Below are 25,074 nucleotides of genomic sequence, written 5' to 3' on the forward strand. Positions count from 1 at the left end.
TAAAGGGGCCGAATAATATTGCACTCCCCACTTTTCAGTTTTTGAATTTCCACAAAAATATTAAATAAACAGTAAATTTCGTTCAACTTCACAATTGTGTTCCACTTGTTGCTGATTCTTAACCAAAAATTTACATTTGGTATCTTTATGTTTGAAGCATGATATGTGGGAACAGGTTGAAAACTTCCAGGGGGCTGAATACTTTCGCAAGGCACTGTATATATATATATATATATATATATATATATATATATATATATATATATATATATATATATATATATATATATATATATATATATAAATCATCAATATTTTTTAACAATCTGAGCAGGACGAAGCCCTAAGTCCAAGAACAAAGAATAATCCTTCAGATCATAAATGGCCAGTCAAGTGACAGTGCAATTAAGACCTTAAAACCACAAAACACCCATATACCTCATAGTCACGTTTCTATGGTCATGGAGTATCCTGTGCATATACAGGTGCTTCTCACAAGATTAGAATATCATCAAAAAGTTAATTTATTTCAGTTCTTCAATACAAAAAGTGAAACTCGTATATTATATAGAGATGGGGTGGGCAATTAATTTTCCTGAGGGGCCACATAAGAGACCACGACTGTTGTGGAGGACCAAACTAATAGTTTGAAATTAATTCTATTCAATATTAATTTACTAATATTAATTGTATCATTTAATATTTAGCATAATTAACTATGCTGACACCCCCTATATATCTATGACACCCCCCACAGCCCCTTATATACAGCATGAGCCTCACACAGCCTACTACATATGTGGCATGAGCCCCACACAGCTTCCCTATATAAGGCATGAGCCCCACACAGCCTCCCTATATACGGCATGAGCTCCACATATCCTCGCTATATACGGCATGAGCCCCACCCCATAGAATCCCCATGTTCAGCCCGATAGAATCCCCATGTTCACCTCCATAGAATCCCCATGTTCACCCCCATAGAATCTCCATGTTCACCCACCACCATAGAATCCTCATGTTCACCTCCATAGAATCTCCATGTTCACCCCATAGAATCCCCATGTTCACCCCCATAGAATCCCCACGCTCACTCCCATAGAATCCCCATGTTCACGCCATAGAATCCGCATGTTCACCCCAATAGAATCCCCATGTTCACCCCATAGAATCGCCATGTTCACCCCATAGAATCTCTATGTTCACCATCATAGAATCCCCATGTTCACCCCCATAGAATCCCCATGTTCACCCCATAGAATCCCCATGTTCACCCCAATAGAATCCCCATGCTCACTCCCATAGAATCCCTATGTTCACCCCATAGAATCCCCATGTTCACCCCCATAGAATCCTCATGTTCACCCCATAGAATCCCCATGTTCACTCCCATAGAATCCCCATGTTCACCCCATAGAATCCCCATGTTCACCCCACAGAATCACCATGTTCACCCCCATAGAATCCTCATGTTCACCCCATAGAATCCCCATGTTCACCCCCATAGAATCCTCATGTTCACCCCATAGAATCCCCATGTTCACCCCCATAGAATCCTCATGTTCACCCCATAGAATCCCCATGTTCACTCCCATAGAATCCCTATGTTCACCCCATAGAATCCCCATGTTCACCCCCATAGAATCCTCATGTTCACCCCATAGAATCCCCATGTTCACTCCCATAGAATCCCCATGTTCACCCCATAGAATCCCCATGTTCACCTCCATAGAATCTCCATGTTCACCTCAGTCCCGTTCCCAGGCACCCTGCTTCTACTTCTGTTGCTCTGTTCTGTTGTCTCCTATGCGCTGACTCTCCGGCGATACAAAGCGTCAGCTGTTTCACATGCTGATTGGGGGAGGAAGTGGCCGGAGGCCCCTCCTCCACCACTGCTGACTCCGGGAGACAGCAAGCGAGCGTGCAGGCACGGTGCGGCCCGCAGACCTCAGGTTTTCAGCCGCACGGCTGTCTCGGTTCACGAGCCAGACTGAGACAGCCAGAGGGCCGAATGTGGCCCAGGTCTGATATAGAGTCATTACAGAGTTATCTATTTCAAGTGTATATTTCTGTTAATGTTGATGAGCCCCCGTATAGCTACCTAGATACATTATGAGCACTGACATAACTCCCTATACACAGTATAAGTCTCGTATATCTCCCTATATACAGTATGAGCCCCATATAGCCTCTTATATACAGTACTAGATGGTGGCCTGATTCTAACGTGTCGGGTATTCTAGAATATGTAGGTAGTATATAGCACAGGCTACGTACTAATTGCACAGTGACGTAGTATATAACACAACCGACGTAGTACATAACATAGCTACGTAGTATATAACAGACCTATATAGTATGTAACACAGCCACATAGTATATAACATAGCCACGTAGTGTGTTGCACAGCTACGTAGTGTATAGCACAGGCCACGTAGTATATAGCACAGCCACGTAGTATATAACATAGCCACATAGTATATTGCACAGGCACGTAGTATATTGCACAGCCATGTAGTATATAACACAGTTCACGTAGTGTATTGCACATCTACGTAGTGTATTGCACAGCTATGTAGTATATTGGTCAGCGACGTAGTATATAGCAGAGCCACGTAGTATATAACATAGCCACGTAGTATATTGTAGAGGCACGTAGTATATTGCATGGCTACGTAGTATATTGCACAGCCACATAGTATATAACAGAGCCACGTAGTATATTGCACAGTCGACGTAGTATATAACAGAACCGACACAGCCACATAGTATATTGCACAGCTACGTAGTATGTAACACAGAGCATGTAGTATATTGCACAGCCACGTTGTATATTGCACAGTCACGTTGTATATTGTCCAGCTACATAGTATATAGCACAGAGATGTAGCATATAACAGAGCCCACGCAGTTTGTAACACAGCCCACGTAGTATATAGCAATATGGGTCCTATATGCGTGGTTAAAAAAGACTTAAAATAAAAAATAAACATATACTCAACCCCTGAAGTCCTGGTGCCTGTGTGCGGTGCACGCGGCAGCTTCCGGTCCCAGGGTTGATATGAGCGCAGGACCTGTGATGACGTCGCAGTCACATGACCGTGACGTCATGGCAGGTCCTTCTCGCATAGCATCCTTGGCACCGGAACCTGGCGCCTGCACTGCTGAGGACAGCGTGCGACGTCGGAAGGTGAGAATAACCTTTTTTTTTTAATTATTATTATTTGTAACATTAGATCTTTTTACTATTGATGCTGCATACGCAGCATCAATAGTAAAAAGTTGGTCACACAGGGTTAATAGCTGCGTTAACGGAGTGCGTTACACCGCGGTCCTTTAACGCTGGCATTAACCCTGTGTGAGCGCTCAATGCTGACTGTAGGGCAGTAAAGCAGCGGCCATTTCGCTGCCAGACTATAGCCGTCGCTGATTGGTCGTGGCAATGGTCGTGGGCTTTTTGCCATGACCAATCAGCGACTTGGATTTCCATGACAGACAGAGGCCGCGACCAATGAATATCGGGACAGACAGACAGACAGACGGAAGTACCCCTTAGACAATTATATAGTAGATGAGCAACCACATAGCCTCCTATATACAGCATGAGCCCCCACTTAGCCTCCTATGTACAGAATGAGCCCCCACAAACCCTCCTATATACATTATGCTCCTCCACATAGCCTCCTAAATGCACTATGAACTCGCTCATAGCCTCCTATTTGCAGTATGAGCCCATGCATAGCCTCCTATACACAGTATAAGCCCCACATAGCTCCCTATAGACAGCATGAGCCTCACACAGCCTACTACATATGTGGCATGAGCCCCACACAGCTTACCTATATACGGCATGAGCCCCACACAGCCTCCCTATATACGGCATGAGCTCCACACATCCTCCCTATATAAGGCATGAGCCCCACCCCATAGAATCCCCAAGTTCAGCCCCATAGAATCCCCATGTTCACCCCCATAAAATCCCCATGTTCACTCCCATAGAATCTCCATGTTCACCCACCACCATAGAATCCCCATGTTCACCCCCATAAAATCCCCATGTTCACCTCCATAGAATCTCCATATTCACCCCCATAGAATCCCCATGCTCACTCCCATAGAATCCCCACGTTCACTCCATAGAATCCCCATGTTCACCCCAATAGAATCCCCATGTTCACCCCATAGAATCGCCATGTTCACCCCATGTTCACCCCATAGAATCCCCATGTTCACCCCATAGAATCCTCATGTTCATACATACGAAAAAAAAAAAAAAAAAAAACCCCACCCACATACTCACCTCAGTCCCGTTCCCAGGCGCCCTGCTTCTACTTCTGTTGCTGTCTCCGATGCGCTGACTCTCCGGCGATACAAAGCGTCAGCTGTTTCACATGATTGGGGGAGGAAGTGGCCGGAGGCCCCTCCTCCACCAATGCTGACTGCGGGAGACAGCAAGCGAGCGTGCGGGCACGGTGCGGCCCGCAGACCTCAGGTTTTCAGCCCCACGGCTGTCTCGGTTCACGGGCCGGACTGAGACAGCCAGAGGGCTGAATGTGGCCCACGGGCCGCACTTTGCACAGGTCTGATATAGAGTCATTACAGAGTTATCTATTTCAAGTGTATATTTCTGTTAATGTTGGTGAGCCCCCGTAGCTACGTAGATACATTATGAGCACTGACATAACTCCCTATATACAGTATAAGCCCCATATATCTCCCTATATACAGTATGAGCCCCATATAGCCTCTTATATACAGTACTAGATGGTGGCCCGATTCTAATGTATCGGGTATTCTAGAATATGTAGGTAGTATATAGCACAGGCTACGTACTAATTGCACAGTGACGTAGTATATAACACAACCGACGTAGTACATAACATAGCTACGTAGTATATAACAGAGCTACGTAGTATGTAACACAGCCACATAGTATATAACATAGCCACGTAGTGTATTGCACAGCTACGTAGTGTATAGCACAGGCCATGTAGTATATTGCACAGCCACGTAGTATATAACACAGTTCACGTAGTGTATTGCACAGCTACGTAGTGTATTGCACAGCTATGTAGTATATTGGTCAGCGACGTAGTATATAGCAGAGCCACGTAGTATATAACATAGCCACGTAGTATATTGTAGAGGCACGTAGTATGTTGCATAGCCACATAGTATATAACAGAGCCATGTAGTATATTGCAGTCGACGTAGTATATAACAGAACCGACACAGCCACATAGTATATTGCACAGCTACGTAGTATATAACACAGAGCACATAGTATATTGCACAGCCACGTTGTATATTGCACAGTCACGTTGTATATTGCCCAGCTACATAGTATATAGCACAGAGATGTAGTATATAACAGAGCCCACGCAGTATGTAACACAGCCCACGTAGTATATAGCAATATGGGCCCTATATGCGTGGTTAAAAAATACTTAAAATAAAAAATAAACATATACTCACCTTCCGAAGGCCCCTTGAAGTCCTGGCGCCTGTGTGCGGTGCACGCGGCAGCTTCCGGTCCCAGGGTTGGTATGAGCGCAGGACCTGTGATGACGTTGCGGTCACATGACCGTGACGTCATGGCAGGTCCTTCTCGCATAGCATCCTTGGCACCGGAACCTGCCGCTTGCACTGCTGAGGACAGCGTGCGACGTCGGGAAAAAAAGAATAAAAAGAAAATAAAAGATAAAAAAGAAGAAAAAGAATACATAGAAAAGAAAAAAGGAGAAAAAGAATTAAAAGAATATAGAAGATGAAAAAGTAGAAGAAATAGAAAAATGGAAAAAAAGAAGAATCTTTGTGAATAAATAAGAACTAAAGTAAATATGTACGTTTCAATAATCAACTAAAGAACAACCAAAGTGTCACCACCACCACCATCCTGTGGCAGTGTCCCCCTCACCTTCATGTCCTCGGGTGCACACTGGCTATGCCTAGGATGTGACAGCAGCAGCGCTGGCGGAGGAGGAGGAGGAGGAGGGACACGAGTGATCAGCTGGGAGGATTACAGCCCTGAACAGTCGTCGGAGAAGGAGGAAAAGGGAAGGTAGGAGGGAGAATAGCCAGCAGGCAACGTGCACAGGGAAAGGAGGCACCGCAATCTGTGGCCAGTCGGGGAAAGGAAGGCAGGAAGACGGTCCAGAAGGATCTTATTGATCGAAGCCCTCAGCAGCTGAGAAGTCACCTTCATTGCCTGCCATTCCTGTGGCTTTCCACAGTGCAGCTGCCGGGGAGCCGCGGAGCCAGTGCTCACAGTGACAGCGAACAGGTGCTGCAATAATGATGGCAAAGCAATGAGTGCCTGCTGCCATAGCTGTCCCTGGCTGCCATAGCTGTCCCTGGCTGCCATAGCTGTCCCTGGCTGCCATAGCTGTCCCTGGCTGCCATAGCTGCCCCTGGCTGCACTGCTTGGTGCTCCTTGTTCTGTAGGGACAGAAGCCACAGCCAGAAGATGAAGGACTGCCTGGGAGCTGCTCCTGCTTCTGAGTGATGGGAGGACCATGACAGCTCTGCACAAGGTGCTGCTGGGGTAGCCTTGCTTTTCAGGACTCCCCTGGTTTGTGGCATGAGATTTTAAAGCCAGAACTGGGACAGTTCTTGTGTCATAGGGCTGCCCTTATTGTATGCAGAAGAGGCAGTCAGAGAAGGCCCCATCATTTATTTGACCTGCCCCTTTCCTTTGCAATATGGCAAGTTCAGGAATTTGGGGGCTGAGACCTATGTGGCTTTCAGGGCTTCCGGGGTCCTTCTGTTAGCAATGTCAAGTGGCAACAAATCCCAAAGCAACTTCGGTAGTATTGGCTTAACCATGAGTGCTATCAACAACAACCACAACCTGCGCCTTGTAGACTCTGTCCATACATCCAGAGGGGACCCTGCCCTCATAATTCCAGTCACCGCGGAGGTGCCATGCGACAGTCGGGGACAGCGCATGTGGTGGGCATTCCTGGCCTCTTCAATGGTGACATTTTTTGGGGGCCTTTTCATTATTTTGGTATGGAGGACCCTTAAATACCTTTGGACAGTCTGCTGCCACTGTGGGGGCAAGAATAAGGTAAAAATATTTTCATGCAATTGTCTATGTGTAATTGGAGGTATTGTGTTTTGGGAATTTTATTTGCATTATAAATATTTCAGTGAATCTGTAACAATTAGTAGAACGTAATTATTGTTACTGATTTGTGTTTTTCGTTTTTGCGTAGTGTGATATTGAATTAATTTGTCTCTTATATTATTCGTCGTCAGCTTGATAATTGCTTTAACTTTTTTTCGGCAATAAACGTTACACGTGTCTTCAGCACTCAGCTATCCTTGAACGTATGCATATAGATGAGTATTATTTTAATAAAAGCGTTTGATGCTTTTACATTTGATTAGTGTCATCATGGTCAGTATGAATCCGCCTTCTTCTACTGAAATGATAGGTTACCATTCTATATGGAGTTAGCTTAACCTGTATAGATAATTTTTATGTGACGTCACATTGCAACACAACAAGGTGTCATCACAAGTTGGCCATGCCTAGATACTTAAAGAGAAAGCTTACTTTTATTCTAAATGTACACAGTCTGAGCACCAGAAATAGTGACAGACTTCACTGCTTGAAGATATTTATAAAAAAATGGGTAAAATGGGAGTCTCCGATTATAATCATGTATAATAGTTTCTATCACCACGTATTATACCTAAATCAGTTTTCAGTCAACTGACTTCTACCTCTTCTATTACACTCCAAGATAGTTCATTGGTGGCTTGGACTACATGAACGATAAGACCAACTTTCATCAATTTCCTGAACTTTTACAAAACTTTTTTTTTTTTTACATTCAATATAATCCTAATTTTCAGTTTATCTTGCCTGGACCAATCATATATGTAATTTTACATTTGAGTTGGCAATTTGGTGACGTGTGCGGGAGTTAAAGAAAACAAAGAGTCAACTGTGTTTTGCAGAAGCAGAAAGCTGTAATTTAGGTGTAATGTATCAGGTTTTTGTCCTTTAAAATAACATTAGCTCCTAGAGTTTCCCACCACTCTCTAAGAAGGGTATTGTTCAGAATATTGCGGTTATTCCAGTATACTTTATCAATTCCTTGCTGCAGTTAATATCTCTGCTTGCGCTCCGCCAATGGGAAGCGTCTTGGTTTCAGAGCTCCATCCTCTACCTGTGTGGCCATCACATGACAAAGACTGATTTCGTCCCCTGGAAGTGATTGTCTCACTGCACGAAGAGATCTTGTGACATTTATCTAGAAAATATATTGTAATATTGTATATTGATAGTCCTAACTATACAATGAATGCACTTTTTTGCTGATACCATAATACTTCTTTATGTTCCTTAAAAATTCTGATTTATGGCACTCTCTTTATCTATGTCCCTCCAGTCAGTTTATGGTGCATGCAAATTGAAGTCGAAATCTTAACATTTTTTCACTAATTCTATGGTTCTTTGTTATGGTTGTACTCAAATAAAGTAACATTTAGCCCCCAAAAAATTATTGCCCACTTGACCACAAAATGAATTTGGTCACTAAGAACAAATTGCTTTCATAAGAAGTTTCTATTGTAGTGATTTAGAGGAATTAAAATGAAAAATTAGAAGATTGCAGCTTTCATGCTGAAATTACCTAATTTCATATTACAGCAAAACATATATGTTCTGGGGAATATACAGTACGTCCTAATTTTATTGGTAGCTTACACTTAAGAGCTTGTTGCTTTACAGGGAATCTTGATATCATAGTCACAGCTTGAACCCCATTAATGTGCTGGGGGGCTGAAACCACCAGTTCGTTCTAAGTTGCAGTGATAAACACAATGCTAAGTCTACGCACCAGGTCCTCGCTTGTGGAAACAACTGCTTTTGTGTTGCTGAAATTGTAATGATTTCACAGGCTATGGACTTATGCAAAGGTTGTAAAGGGAGGACTTGGATCTTGTGTCTTCTTAGAAGTATTGAATGGATCATTGATCATTTATTCTTTACTTTCAGTTATGTATTTAATTATTGCTATCCTGTTGCACATATGGCACCCATAAGTTGCATAGCTTTGTTGCTTACATCAGTTCCTGACCACAAGGTGGCTTAAATGTAATTTTCAGTTTTTAAAATACTTGAAAGCCAGGTATTACGTATGCATGAGGCCACATGTATATGATGTACACGTGCCTTGAACCACACACCTCTTTCGCTGGTCAATCAATTGCCATAAAAAATAAGTATAAAATACTAGTTCTTTGAAAAACAAAGACGAAATGATCACATTCTCATAACCCTTTCTGATATGTGTGCACAATAAGGATGCATTATGTGTGTACTCCATTCACACTATATCTGAGTGCTTTCCACAGTGCTGTCTGTATCATCTCTTACGGGCACACTACAAATTCTTTTGCAGAGGCTAGTAAAGGTCAAACTATGTCTAGGGTTGTAGTCCGACACTTAAGTTGACCCCCACACATTAATCGATGAAAATTAATAATTTCAATGTTAATGACCATTCGTTGGGGGAAATGTAACAACAATTGTTTTAGCTAATCGATTACAAACCATTATTGTCCGAAGCTCGTTGTGTTTGAAATTTTAGCCTGACAGTCAGACAAAAGTTATTTCATCCACAAATGACCTTTGTGTGAAGAAATATTTCCAGAAGTACCGCTAGAATCGATCTCACAACTATAATGGTCAATATGTGAATGCCTACATCTGTGTAAAGATGGCTCAACACACTGTTGTTCGCTCAGTGGTTGTTCAAGCGTCAACCTGTTCCTTACTAATGATTCCGGCCATCTTTACTTGTTTATAAGTACATTGGCATATACAGACAAGGGAATCACTGAAAGCACAGCACAGATGTGTGAACCAAGCTTTGGGACTCAATCTGGCATTTTGTTTTAGCCTTATAGCTAAATAAAGAGCACATAGTATCACTGTACATTATTATTGGGATCATTTTTTTTACCCCTTACCTAAGCATATTTGAATTTAAATGGAATTGATAAGTTGTTTTACTTTTTCACATCAAGGGAACCTGTCATGTCAAAAACGCTATTAACCTGCAGATATGTGCTGAATCTGCAAGTTAATAGGATTCTGAAGCAATGCGAAATCTGCACTAAAAACCCGAGAGGAAATGACTTTTATTCCTCCCGGCAGCTTCTGGCTTTCAGTCATGGAGGTGCAGCTGGCGTGGCTTCAGTCACTGCTCAGTACAAAGTCAGCGGCAAATTTACCCATGCCTCTGCATTGACTGACAGCCAGCGTAGAACTGATGCACTGCTGAGCTATCAGTGATGGGGTGTGGTTACAGCCGCTCTTCACTGTATAATGAGCAGTGACTGAAACTGCACCTCAACTGAAAGCCCAAGGGTATGTTTCCATGTGGCGTAATACATCAGGATTTGCTGTGGATTGAACGCTGCGTACATCCGCAGCGTCCAGATGTTACAGAATAGTGGAGAGGATTTTATGAAATCCCATCTTAACTATGTGCCCACGGCCCTGCGTTTACGCATGTGCGGCGTGTCTTTATAGACTGCAGCATGTCTATTTATCTTGCGGAGATGCCCCATCTCTGCATGATAAATAACCCAGTCTATGAATACAATGCGGTGATTCTGCATTTGTTCAATGAACACATCTGGAATCACTGCATGTACAAAGCGGGCGACACTTTGGGCGAAGCGGGGCATCCGCTGCATCCAAAGCGCTACTTTTCCTGACCGTGGAAACATACCCGTAGACTGCCAGGAGGAAAAAACTTCATGTACCCCCAGCAGCAGCACTTTCAGTGCTGCATCTGCTTTAGAAAGCTATTAGCCTGCAGATTAACCCCATATCAGCAGGTTAATAGTGTTTTGCCACATGACAAGCACCATTTCTGTAAAAAAAATAATACATGTTGATGTAATTTTTGTGCCACAAAAAAGAACAGTGTGTGCCTAAAGAATTAATAAAACAATATTCAGCTTCACAGTGCTGCATTCCATAACGACCGCTGGTCATGAAGGGGTTACACAGACTAGCTACGTTACTTGAGAATACACTTCTGCAGTATATAGGCAAGTAAACAGATGGTGCATTCAGCTTGATACATTACAACACTGCTATTATTACAGTGTCACCAGCTCTTTTGTAGCTTTATGTCCTTTTATTTATTCCGTGAGACTTGTTTGTTAATGAGTTTTGACAAATGTATACTTTACATGCTGATGCCAATGCTGTCCTGTACCACAATATATATGGTATTAAGTTTTATAGCCTTTCCTTTATACATTCATTAAATGGAACCTGTCACCCCCAAAATGGAAGGTGAGCTAAGCCCACCAGCATCAGGGGCTTATCTACAACGTTCTGTAATGCTGTAGATAAGCCCCCGATGTATCCTGAAAGATGAGAAAAAGAGGTTACATTATACTCACCCAGGGGCGGTCACTCTGTGGTTCTGGTCCGATGGGTGTCACGGTCCGGTCCGGGGCCTTCCATCTTCTTACGATGACGTCCTCTTCTTGTCTTCACGCTGCGGCTCCGGCGCAGGTGTACTTTGTCAGGGCAGAGCAAAGTACTGCAGTGTGCAGGCGCTGGTAAGGGTCAGAGCGACCCGACACCTGCGCACTGCAGTACTTTGCTCTGCCCTCAACAGGGCAGACAAGGTACGCCTGTGCCGGAGCCACAGCGTGAAGACCAGAAGAGGACGTCATCGTAAGAAGATGGGAGGCCCCGGACCGGACCGCGACGCCCATCGGACCAGAACAGAACCGAGACCGCCCCTGGGTGAGTATAATCTAACCTCTTTTTCTCATCTTTCAGGATACATCGGGGGCTTATCTACAGCATTCCAGAATACTGTAGATAAGCCCCTGATGCCAGTGGGCTTAGGTCACCTTCGATTTTGGGGGTGACAGGTTCCCTTTAATAATATACTGTATATTTTCAATTACATAAGAAAATAAAGTAGTTAATTTGCACTGTTCTGCATGATCAATGAGCTATAATTAAAGGGAATATATGGAACTTTATCTAGAAAAAAATAAGCTCTAACAGGCAGGTAGTTGCTAACAACCAATTCAGCTGCTTCTGCTGATGTCACGTCAGCAGAGTGATGGCTTTTCCACTCTGCACTGTCGAAGGTGCTGATTAACAGCCTGATCTCCGCTGCCTGACTGAGGGAGCTGGCTGTCAATGAGCTTGACGTTAGCATGTACATCCTGTCGACAGAGCATCCCGGAGGAAAATCTGCTATGTTGACTGGGATCAGCTGAATCGCCAGCAGGAGCAGTCAATGACCTCTCTGTTCTACAACAGGCAAGGCCAAAAGAAAGAAGCTGAACATGTGGTCAGGGAAGAAAGTAAGGCCAGTTATATAAAGATAAAATACCTTTATTGGGACAAGAAATTGGTAAATGGTAACACCACAACAGATGGGTGCTCGCACCATTAATTAAAAGATAACATGATTAAACATAGTAAAATTTGTAAGAATAAAAACCAGAGAACACCAGGTAAGGTATATACCATATACATATATGGATAGATCAAGCACAGTAAGTAAATATATGTTCAGTAATATATTATGCCACTATATATGCCACTTGATATCAAAAAGTATATTATAGTATCCCACAAAAAAGCTATGATATAGTATAAAGCCAAGGGGCCAAGGCACACTACAAAGGAACATCAAAGGTAAGTATTAGTCTCAAATGAGTATTCAGTGTAAGTGTTTCTGAAGGGAGGTGTCTGGACACAGGACCTAGAAGCTGTGAGAAGGTACTGAGTACAGAGGAGTAGAGTTACAGCAAGGTTGTGGGAGAGGAGAATTGGATTACCTGGTGGGTGGTGGGTAGATGCTGTTGTGGCATACACCCTGACGCTTGTTTTGAACCTTCGTCCTTTGGGACATGTGCCGCACCAGCATCTACCTACCACCCACCAGATACTCCCATTCTCCTCTCCCACAATTTTGCTGTGACTCTACTCCTCTGTGCTCAGGACCTTCTCACAGCTTCTAGGTCCTGTGCCCAGACACCTCCCTTTAGGAACACTTACATTGAATACTCATTTAAGATTAATATTTACTCTTGCTGTTCCTGGGTAGCGTGCCTTGGCCCTTTGGCTTTATACCATATGTGAGGCAGTGACTGGTGTCACATGTAGGGGTCGCTGTATGTTCCCCCCAGTATGCGCACGGAGGCGTATTGAGGCAATGGGAGTGCATTGCAGTCACAGGCGTAGCTGTGATTGCAATACAGAATAAAAGTAAGCGTTAGTCTTGGGCAAACTATTTGTCCAAGACAGATTTAAGAAAACCTGCTGGGCTTTTATTTTTGAAATGGACTACAGGATGGTAGGGGGTCAATCCATTTTCTTCCTGGCCGGGTTTTCCATGTGGCCGAAAGCCACAGATTCCAGCTAAAATCCCTGCGGTAAAGGCTTTGGGTGTGTCAGGTTCAGTGTCAGTGTCAGTCTGGTGTTTGCAGGAGTTCAGAGCAGTCGACTCCACCTGTGTGAGGCAACACAGGCATGTGGAGCCAATCAGCCAAGGCAGCTGGAAGGCCTGGCACCCACAGTGTAAACAACAGTGCAGTCGCCTACGGCAACTGGTCTCGGAGGTAGACTTGCGTGTATATCAGCTGCAAACTTGAGGATATGGTTCCCGGCTGCGATCCAGAAGATATCGTGTACTGTGTATTGCTGTGAGTTGGACATTAATGCTGTGAAGTAAACACATTAAATAGACTTTTGTTTGGAACTTTGCTGGGTCACTACCTCATCACTACATAGCGTGGATACCACTGCACTACATATATCATAGCTTTTTTGTGGGATACCATAATATACTTTTTGATATCAAGTGGCATATATATAGTGGCACAACATAATACTGCACATATATTTACTTACTGTTCTTGATCTATCCATATATATATATATATATATATACTTCTCAAAAAAAATAAAAGGGAACACTTAAACATCACAATGTAACTACAAGTCAATCATACGTCTGTGAAATCAACCCATCGAGGTATGAAGCAAAACTGATTGTGATTCAATTTCCCCTGCTGTTGTGCAAGTGTAACAGGCAACAGTTAAAAATGTTGGGCAATTAGCAAGACAATCCCTATAAAGGAGTGGGTTTTACAGGGGGTGACCACAGACCATTTCTCTGTTCTCATCCTTTTTTGGCTGTTTTTGTCACTTTTGCATTTTGTCATTGCTCTCCCCCTAGAGGTCCTGTACAGTAACATGAGGCGTTGTCTACAACCCACAGAAGTTGCTCAGGTAGGGTGGCTCATCCAGGATGGCACATCAATGCAAGCTGTGGCAAGAAGGGTAGCTGTGTCTGTCACCACAGTGTCCAGAGCATGGAGCAGATAACAGGAGACAGGCCAGTACACCAGGAGACATGGAGGGGGGGTGTAGGAGGGCAACAACCCAGCAGCAGGACTGCTACCTCCTCCTTTGTGCAAGGAGGAACAGGAGGAGCAGTGACAGAGCCCTCCAAATGACCTCCAGCAGGCAACTAACAGCCATGTGTCTGCTCAAACTGTCAGAAACAGACTCCATTAGGGTGTTATGAGGGCCTGACGTCCACAAGGGGTGTTGTGCTCACAGCCCAACACCATGCAGGGCGATTGCCATTTGCCAGAGAACACCAAGATTGGCAGATTCGACACTGGCACCCTGTGCTCTTCACAGATGAAAGCAGGTTCACACTGAGCACATGTAACAGACGTGACAGAGTCTGGAGATGCCGTGGAGAGCATTCTGCTGCCTGCAACATCCTCCAGCGTGACCAGTTTGGCAGTAAGTCAGGAATGGTGTGGGGAGGCCTTTCTTTGGAGAGCCTCACAGCCCTCCATTTGCTTGCCTGAGGTACCCTGACTGCCAGTAGGTACCAGGATGAGATCCTAAGACCCATTGCGAGACCATATGCAGGTGCAGTGGGCCCTGGGTTTCTTCTGATGCATGACAATGCTAGGCCTCATGTGGCTCAAGTGTGTCAGCAGTTCCTGCATGATGAAGGCATTGATGTTATGGACTGGCCTGCCCATTCCCCAGCACTGAATCCAATCGAGCACATCTGGGACATCATGTCCCATTCCATCCACCAAGGCCGCATTGCACCACAGACTGTACAGGAGTTGACTGATCATTTATCCAGGTCTGGGAGGAGATCCCTCAGGATAACATCCACGGCCTCATCAGGACAATGCCCAGGCATTGTAGGGAGGTCATACAGGCTCGTGAAGGCCACACACACTACTGAGCATCATTTCGTTGTCTTGAGGCATTTCCACTGAAGTTGGATCAGCCTACAATTTGATTTTCCACTTTGGTTTTAAGCATCCTTCCAACTCCAGACCTCCATGGGATATTAGCTGTGATTTACAGTCATCATTTTTAGGTTTTATTGTTCTCAACGCATTCCACTATGAAATGAATAAAGATTTGCAACCGGAATATTTCATTCAGTGATATCTAGAATGTGGGAATTTAGTGTTGCCTTTATTTTTTTGAGTAGTGTGTATATAAATAAAAAAAATAAATAAATAAAATAAAATAAATATATATATATATATATATATATATATATATATATATATATATATATACACCTTACCTGGCTTTTACTGTGTTTAATCATGTTATCGTTTTATTATTTGTGTGAGCACCCTTTTGTTGTGCCAATTTCTTGTTACAAAAAACAAAAAAGATTTTTTATCTTTATATACCTGGTCCTACTTTCTTCTCTGACAAAATGTTCAGCTTCTTTCTTTTGGTCCTCACAATCTCTCCAAATCGTCTGCCATTCATCCTCTTTGGAGATATACTGTATATCACCTACCATATATGAAATGTTATGTACCACACTGTATATATATCTACTGCTACGTCCAGCACATGTTTTAAACCAACTACAACAGGCAGGTAGTTGCCTCTTTTATCAATGACAAGCCTGTTATTTTTTTGACACATAGTAAAAAAAGCCCCTTTAAATCTTTCTATTCTCTAGATTCTCTTTCATTGAACGTTTAGCTGTTGTCTAACTTAAAGGAACCTGTCATGTTGAAAATGGTATCTGATCTGTAGGCAGGATGTTATTGGGGAAGAAGCAACTGATCTGATTGATATACATATTGGTGGGAAAAGTGTCTATAAAACTTATATCTTATGCATGAGTCCAGTGGACAGTCGTATTCAGTGGTGGTCAGTGTTCCCTGTGTGACTGTGCAGCAGATAGCTGTCAATCCCTGTGTAGGACTGCCCACTGGACTTATACGCATATAAACATGAGAGATTTTAATGAATAAAATATGAGTTATACTGAATCTGTTCCAACAAATGCATATATCTGCTTCTGTATGCAATGCTGTCTACAGATTGGACTGCATGTACAATGTGACAGGTTCCCTTTAGAACTCCATTATGGGGTATACATATCTACCAAGCGCAGATCTAGTGCCTTGTACATATCTGAGTACAAGGTCATTGACACTTTTCTCCTATAAGGGCTGTAACAGCGACGATTACTGATGCTCTATTAGTAATTAAGTAGGCTCATCTCACAGGCCTCGGATATTAATCTACTACAGAATTTTCATTCTTAAGATGGAACACTCTGCTCCCCCTCCCATGACTGGGACTCGCCATCACTTTCCAGCCCTCATAGAGACTGTTGCTAGGTAGCCCTGTTGTGTCATAGCTCCGCAGGATGGGGAAAGGGAAAATCAACACAGTGCACACGGTATATAGAAGGCAAACAGCAAGGCCTACCCTCACGGGAGGATTAATACGGGCGATCCCGCGATAGAGAACATCTAGAATAGCTCCTACATCATCTATAGTTGGAAGCCATCAACATCTACAGCTTAGAAATCTGTGGAAACAAATGGTTGTTTCATTTTAGAAATCTCTGCAATTGTGCTGCCTGTGTAAGATGGCAGTTCTGCTAAGGGAATAAGCATCCGAGCATTGTTAGTGCTGTATTCGGCCATATCTGGAGTCATGTATCGTGCTGCTGGTCCTTTCTATATTCTTGTACTACCTAGATGCGGCAGCTAGACTGTCTACCATGGGTTGCACTATAAATAAATGTGGTGGTGGGATTTTGGACCGTTTCCATTCTGCAGAATGAACGTGAGGTTGTGTTTTGACAAATGTCTTGGGTGTTGACATGAATTCACATCCAGTTTACCATTTACTTACTTATACTGTAGGATTAGTTCCACGTCTGCCTACAATGCTCAGCATCTTATATCAATAATGTAGGTAAGGAGAAGATGAAGCCTTGGATTAACCCCTCCCCGACCTGGGCTTTGTTTAGATTGGAATATTGACTTTATTAATAGGTAACTTGGACACTTGACAATCTCCCATCTCTGTGTGTTTTACAATTGTGTGTATGTTAGATTGTAGGCTATGAAACGTGACCTTAGGAATATTACTTTGTTTGAATTTTTCTGATATCCAATGCATTTAGGCTACATGGGTGACTTTGTCACCAACACTGTCTGCCCTGCTAAGCATGGCTGTATTACAGTATTGTTTAATAACAGGTAAGGCTTCTTTCACGCTTCAGTTGTTTGGCATCAGTCTGCTCCGACATAGTGACGGATCGACGGATCTGTCACAATTGTTGAGAAAACGGTTCTAACAGATCCATTTTTTTGACGGATCTGTTACTTGGGGGTTGTCTGGGAAAAGTATCTACTTTTTGGAGCATGCTCAATTGAAAAAGCAGATTGGGGCGACGGATCCGTCGCCCATAGGCGGCCATTCTATGGAATGGCGGACGCGACGGATCCGTCACGAACCGCCATTTCGGCGCAGACAAAAAACGTTATAATGTCCGTCAATGTCTAGATGACGTCCGCCAAATCTGGACGGATTCGTCGCATGGCGGATGGAACGGACGACCATCCGCCACAATCTGTCGCTAATGCATGTCTATGGGAAAATAGCGGATCCACCAAAAAAAATGGCGGATCCGCTATTTGACGAAAATGGCGGTTTCAGACTGACGCCAAAAGACTGAAGTGTGAAAGAGGCCTAAGAATAGTTGGGGATCGTTGGTTGTAGAAAGCATTTTCCAATCCTGTTCTTGGCTTTCATACACAGCCCACACACGTGGCGTTCACAGGACCCATCAGCTCTCCTTTCTTGCCTGTGCTAGTACTGTTTCATACAGTACTGTTATTCCCAATGAGAAGTGAATTTTATTTAAGTTGCACAATTCTTTTGTTTCTCCTGCTGGTAATATATGACTAAGTAAATAAGTGTATGTAAGAGATGTATCCGTTACTGCATGGTACAATGCTATTCGCGTAGAGCAAATAATACAAAGCGTGCCACTGTGCACACATAGCGTGGGGAAGGTTGCGGAGGTTGTGGTGTCAATTGATACACATATGTTGGTAGGATTTTACATTTTAGGATGAAATCACACTTTAGTATGTTTGATAACATTTTTAAAGGAATTTTATATATCGTATAATTGTATTTATAGTGTTTTTAGAAAAGAAAAAATTTTAGTGAATAATTTGTGTGTAAAAAAATTTTTTTGTGTGAAATTTTTTTAACGTTTTTTCTTTCTTGTTGTGTGAAAAAACTTGTGTATAAAATTTATTTGGTATATGAATTTTGTTAGATTCCTCAGAGTGCAAAATCCTGCATATCTGAATATCTTGGTGTGTCTGAAAAACAGATCTTTCAGCCCCCACCCAAATTGACATGCAGGGATGTCTGCTATAAAATGTGTTCAGATAGATCTGTTTATATGCATGACATTATACCTGAGGAAGACTCCAAGAAGTCGAAACCGGTTGTATTTTAGTTTGAAATAAAAATCATCCTTGAGCCAGAATATCGAGTTCATCGTCCTTCAAGAGCGCATATTGCTGGGAAAAACATTTACAAAGTGTTATCGCCTAAGAAAGCACTGTTCAGTGCGCTCATCAGTTCCCAGATCTCTGCAGCAAACTGAATGGAAAGAGGAATGGAGTGATCCATAGATTGGATCTACACGCAGTATATCAAGACACCAAAAAGATGAGTGGATTCACACTGAGTATACACCTTTGGAAACTAAAGGCCCCGTCTCACTAAGCGATTTACCAACGATCACGACCAGCGATATGACCTGGCCGTGATCGTTGGTAAGTCGCTGTGTGGTCGCTGGGGAGCTGTCACACAGACAGCTCTCTCCAGCGACCAACGATCAGGGGAACGACTTCGGCATCGTTGAAACTGTCTTCAACGATGCCGAAGTCCCCCTGCAGCACCCGGGTAACCAGGGTAAACATCGGGTTACTAAGCGCAGGGCCGCGCTTAGTAACCCGATGTTTACCCTGGTTACCAGCGTAAATTTAAAAAAAAACAAACAGTACATACTCGCCTTTCGGTGTCCAGGTCCCTTGCCGTCTGCTTCCTGCTCTCACTGAGATCCGGCCGTACAGTGAGAGCAGAGCGCAGCGGTGACGTCACTGCTGCGCTCTCACTTCTCACTGTACGGCCGGCAGTCAGTGAGAGCAGGAAGCAGACGGCAAGGGACCTGGACACCGAAAGGCGAGTATGTACTGTTTGGTTTTTTTGGTAACCAGGGTAAACATCGGGTTACTAAGCGCGGCCCTGCGCTTAGTAACCCGATGTTTACCCTGGTTACCAGTGAAGACATCGCTGGATCGGTGTCACACACACCGATTCAGTGATGTCAGCGGGGCCTCAACGACCAAAAAAAGGTCCAGGCCATTCCGACACGACCAGCGATCTCGCAGCAGGGGCCTGATCGCTGGTACGTGTCACACATAGCGAGATCGCTATGGAGGTCGCTGTTGCGTCACAAAACTTGTGACTCAGCAGCGATCTCGCTAGCGATCTCGCTATGTGAGACGGGGCCTTAACTGCTACACTCAGAAGTCTGCGCTTCCCATTTCTCTCCCTATAATCCCTTCTTGTTTTATACCAGCTAATTCAGAAGATTATACTCTCCATCTGCCAGTTGTCTGCTCAGCCAATCAGCTGGCTGCTTACTGTTTTTTTTGTTGGGGACTATCACCTGGTCACCAGAGGTTATTCAAGTTGGTTAGACAATCTCCAACACATAATTATTTAATCCTTCTTCATACATTGTGATCTCTTGTAAAAGCTAAAATGTAGATATCTTCAGTTGCTTTAGATCACAGTGTGAAATCTGTTGTCTCCCGTAATGTTAACCTATGGATTTTCCATGAAATCAAAATCAGCTTTGTTTACAGTAGTGAAATTGCAGGATCATGTAACCAAATTTGTCCTTGCAGTCTCATTCATGCCAGTAGGTTAACGTACCTGGAGATAAAGCACAATTTTGCTCTGGGGTCTATAAATGTTATAATAGCAGTGAAGACCTGACATTAGAAATGTAGAGTATGGCCATGAATTTTCAGTACAGTTTCCAAAATATGGGAAAAGTATTTATCAAAACTAAAGTAAGCACAAGTTAGTGGTATTTCTGTAAAAGCTTTTTACATGAAAAATTTAAGGCATTCTTTGAAAAATAAAATATGCAACATACCTTTCGTGCGACATATTTCATACATTGGGGCATATTTATGAAGCTAAATACGTCAGAAGTGTGTAGTAATTCGCACTAAAAACTGTCTTTCATGACCTGCACCATATTTAAGATGTGTTTTGGATCATTTCTGCACATAGTCTGTGAAGGGGTGTGACTACAGTGAAAAGGGTCATAGTTTATCAGTAATGTGCAACACTGTGCGCCAAAATTTTGTATCATGTTTCTGACACAAAGTAAGTCAACAAAATTTAGACTAGAGTGTCTTAAAATTAAAAAGTTAAATGAAACAGCATGAGCAACTTAATTAAAACACTTTAAGGCCAGTCTCACACGTCCAGATAATTCCAGTACCGGAGCAAACGGTACCGGAGTTATCTGTGTCCGTGTGTCCATGTGCTCACGTGGCACATCATTGTGGCACACGTGCGGCAGCCGTGTGCCGCCTGAGGACCACACGGACCGTGCAGGAGAGACAGCGCTACAGTAAGTGCTGTCCCCAGCATGTGGTGCTGAAGGCGGCATTCATCTCTTGTCCCCTGCAGCGCTCGCAGGAGAGAAGAGATGAAAAATCTATTTTTTATTTATTTTTTTTGTTAAAAACAAAGTTTGGGGGTCACCTCCCACCTCCCACCCCCCCGTGCGCCTGCCCGCTTGCAGAGAAATACTCACCCAGCTCCCGCGATGCCTCCTCTCAGCGCCGGCAGCCTGTTCTGTGTTAGCGGTCACATGGTACCGTTCATTACAGTCCCATAGGGGTGGAGCCGCATATTCATTACTGTAATGAGCGGTACCATGTGACCGCTCACACAGGTCAAGCTGTCGGCGCTGAGAGGAGGCATCGCGGGAGCTGGGTGAGTATTTCTCTGCAAGTGGGTGGGTGCGCGGGGGGTGGGGAGGGGTGGGACGTGGGAGGTAACCCCAAACTTTATTTTTAACAAAAAAAACTTGATCTTTCATCCCTTCTCTCCTGCAAGTGCTGCTTTCAGCCGAGCAGGACAGAAGGGATGAATGCCGGCTTCAGCACCACACGCAGGGGACAGCGCTAAACTGTAGCGCTGTTTCTCCTGCGGCGGTACGTGCACACGGAGGAGAGTGCACACTGTTCTCCGTGTGCACGTGTGCAGGACGCTTTGCGGACCGTGCTGCCGGAGAAAAACGGTCATGTCTCCGTGTTTTGCACACGGACACACGGTCTGTGAAAACACGCAGGCATGTGCATAGACCCATTCATTTGAATGGGTCTACGTCTGTCAGTGTCTCCGGTATGTGAGAAAACTGTCACTACATGTACCGGAGCCACTGACGTGTGAAACCGGCCTAAGACTGTCTAGTGAAAACATCCGTAGCCTGGTTCTTGTTTAATTTACCTTAAATGTTTTGGTGCAGTAGTCTCTTTATGCATAGGGGTGGGAATACAGGCAGGGTTTCCGGCTCTGCTGTTGCCCCTCCACATTTGTATGAACCTTCTTTTTTAAATTTAATTTCACACTTGCATGTGCACCAAATGATCGTTACACTGATCATTCTTTGCTAATAGCCTTGTCAGTATTCTCCACAGCATAAGTCCTGTTTACATAGGACAATCTGCTACTGTGAAGGATGATTTTAAGAAAGCATAACATCCTTCTTAAGAGCATTGTTGCCTTGCAATGCTGATGCCCCAATAATCTGAGTATGCCTGTTTGTGGGGAGTTGAGAGGAGCAGATATCAGCAATTATGCTGGACAAGCAGGCTGCAGTCACATTGCTTGTAAACCAGTTATTGGTGCCACCAAAATATTGTTTGGTGATCAAATGTGACCATCGAGTACTTTAAAGTACCACACAACACATTCAGACAGGGTTTGGTTAAATATACTCATGTAGGAGTGTTTAAAGTCGATGAATTTGCTTTGACAATGAGACCACCCATCAGGCATATGAGGGCTTTATGAGCCCCCTAGGCAATCTATTGGGGTGTCAATGTTACGCTGGCCTTGTATTTCTTGCCATGAATCTGATGCTTTCATAGTGAAGAGAGGATGCACAATGAAAATACGATGGTATGCGTCTTTTCACTTGTTGATTAAGTTGTCTGTGTAAAGGGCTTTTGATGACATACTGTGTGGCATTGAAAGGGTTAAGAAACCTATTAATAATTTATTCATCAGTCAAGTTGCTCAGTTGAGTGAAGCTGTAAATTATAGATGTGCTGCTCGTTATGAATTAATCAGGATATTCAGGTAAAGCAGAGGTGTTTCTGCTTCGGTCTCACATAATGAGGCTTGTGTCCGCCCATTTCCAGTTAAATATTCCCATGACTGTAGCTGTCCACGGTGCTTGAAAAATAGTCAGGGAATATTACAAATAAGCAAGATATCATTAATGCATAAAACAAGTAAATCTGTAATGTAGACAATCTGAAATCATCTGTATTTTTGCTTACCCAAATTCATGTTCTTATATGTACCTGTTGCTTATGGTAACCATTAATGTTTACATACAATTTAGTAAATGAAGGAAACTTATTTTCCTCTGAGACAGATGTCATCTAGGCCCCACTGTGTTAGAGTTAGGGATGAAGAAAATCAATATTTGCTTTGCTAGGGTTTTGCTGCAAGGTGGATTTGCTATTGCAGAGTTGCAGTAGCTTCATATAAGACAATGCAGTGTGGAATGTAGATATACATATCATATTCCATTTTCTTTTTTCAAAAGTGCATAAACATTGCAAAACCTCGTGTGAATTCCTGTATAACCAGTAATTTCATCGCAAATTTCCAAACTGAAGATTTACCACAATGACAGTACTTTGCAAACGTTTTTGGTAGGTGTGGATGCTGCAAAATAAGAGTACTTTAAAAAATAGAAGTGTTAATGGTTTATTTTATTAAATAAATACAAAGTGAATGAACAAAATATAAATCTAAATGAAAGCAATATTTGGTGTAACTGCTTTTTACATTGATTTTACTTTATACAGTTGAACAGTCAAGGATTTTGTAAGATTATAGTCAGATGTATAAGTAACCAATTATACCAAATAATTGATAATCATCATTTTTATAGATTGAAACAGTCATTAAGTAAAACAGAAATTGTTGGGCAGGAGGCTTAAAATTGGATGAGGAACAGCCAAACTGCTATAAAGGTGTCATACACCATGATAAGACTGAGCACAGCAACAAGACACAAGGTAGTTATACTGCATCAGGTCTCTCCCAGGCAAAGATTTCAAAGCAGACTGAGGTTTCTAGATGTGCTATTCAAGCTCTGTTGAAGAAGCACCAAGAAATGGGCAGTATTGAGAACCATTGATTCAGTGAATGGAAAAGGAAACAAATGAAAGACACAAAAAGAGCTCTAGCAGTGCTATCAGTTCAAAACTGGCAGCAACCAATTACCAACCTGTTACACTCATCTAATGTTTGGAGAAGTCTAGCAGTGGTCTTCATGGAAGAATTGAAACCAAAAATCTTACCTTCGACATGGAAACAAGGACAAGTTACTCAACTATGCACAAATGTATAAGAACTGGGGAGCGGAAAATTGGCAGCAAGTGATCTGGACCGATGAGTCGAAATGTGAATAATTTGGCTGTAACATAAGGCAGTTTGTTCACAGAAGGACTGGAGACCAGTACAATAATGAGGGCAGGTAACAGGTAAGCATTTTGGAGGGTCTTTGCAAATTCGAGACTGCAGTTGGGGATTTGATTATGAATAATGGTGTCCTCAGTGCTGAGAAATCCAGAATGCAATACCATCAGGAGGTGTCTCGCTGGCTACAAACTTATTCTGCAGCATAGACCCAAAACATACAGATAGAAGAACAAGGAGTCCTGGAAGTGATGAGACAGCCCCACAGATGCCTGAGCTCAATACCATTTGTCTGGGAGTACATGAAGAGACAGAAGGATTTGCACAAGCCTCATACACAGAAGATCTCATACACCAAGACCTCATACACCAGCGCTGATTGGTCGCAGGGCTACGTGTCATAATAACCGCACATGAGCACCGAGATCGTGAGTCCCGACACCACTGGAACGGCACCAGCATGGGAGGTGAATAAACATGTTTTTACTTTCACAGGGGCAAACATGGGGAATGAGAAGGGGTTGTCCTAGTAGTGTACAACTCCTTTAAACTACATTTTGCATAGTATAAAAGAATAGCATTTAACTTGTACAAAAAAATATTTTTCATTTGTTTTTTACTTACATACAGTATAGTGTATCTACTCTATTATGTATATAATATATCCACTGTAATATATTGAAGTGTACCTTCATTATGCGCATTAAGGTATCATCACACTAAGCGACTTTGCAGCGAGAACGACGACGATCCGTGACGTTGCAGCGTCCTGGATAGCGATCTCGTTGTGTTTGACACGCAGCAGCGATCAGGATCCCGCTGTGATATCGCTGGTCGGAGCTAGTAGTCCAGAACTTTATTTCGTCGCTGATCACCCGCTGTCATCGCTGGATCGGTGTGTGTGACACCGATCCAACGAT

At 43.2% G+C, this 25,074-nt stretch overlaps 1 protein-coding gene across 26 annotated transcripts in view; it reads left to right on the plus strand.

Annotated features, from left to right (window-relative positions):
* KCNMA1 (potassium calcium-activated channel subfamily M alpha 1) overlaps positions 1–25,074 on the plus strand; it is a 1,075,276-nt gene that overhangs the window by 55,324 nt on the left and 994,878 nt on the right. For 24 of the 26 annotated variants that reach the window (XM_077259414.1, XM_077259417.1, XM_077259424.1 and 21 more), the window contains exon 1: positions 4,063–7,069. The exons of the other annotated variants lie outside the window; for them this stretch is intronic. In XM_077259414.1, coding sequence (XP_077115529.1) covers positions 6,773–7,069 — 297 coding nt within the window. In that variant the 5' untranslated portion in view covers positions 4,063–6,772. Of the gene's footprint in view, positions 1–4,062; positions 7,070–25,074 lie in introns of those variants that run through there. 26 annotated transcript variants of the gene reach the window in all.

This window comes from Ranitomeya variabilis, chromosome 4, assembly GCF_051348905.1.
Source record: "Ranitomeya variabilis isolate aRanVar5 chromosome 4, aRanVar5.hap1, whole genome shotgun sequence".
Classification (NCBI taxonomy): domain Eukaryota; kingdom Metazoa; phylum Chordata; class Amphibia; order Anura; family Dendrobatidae; genus Ranitomeya; species Ranitomeya variabilis.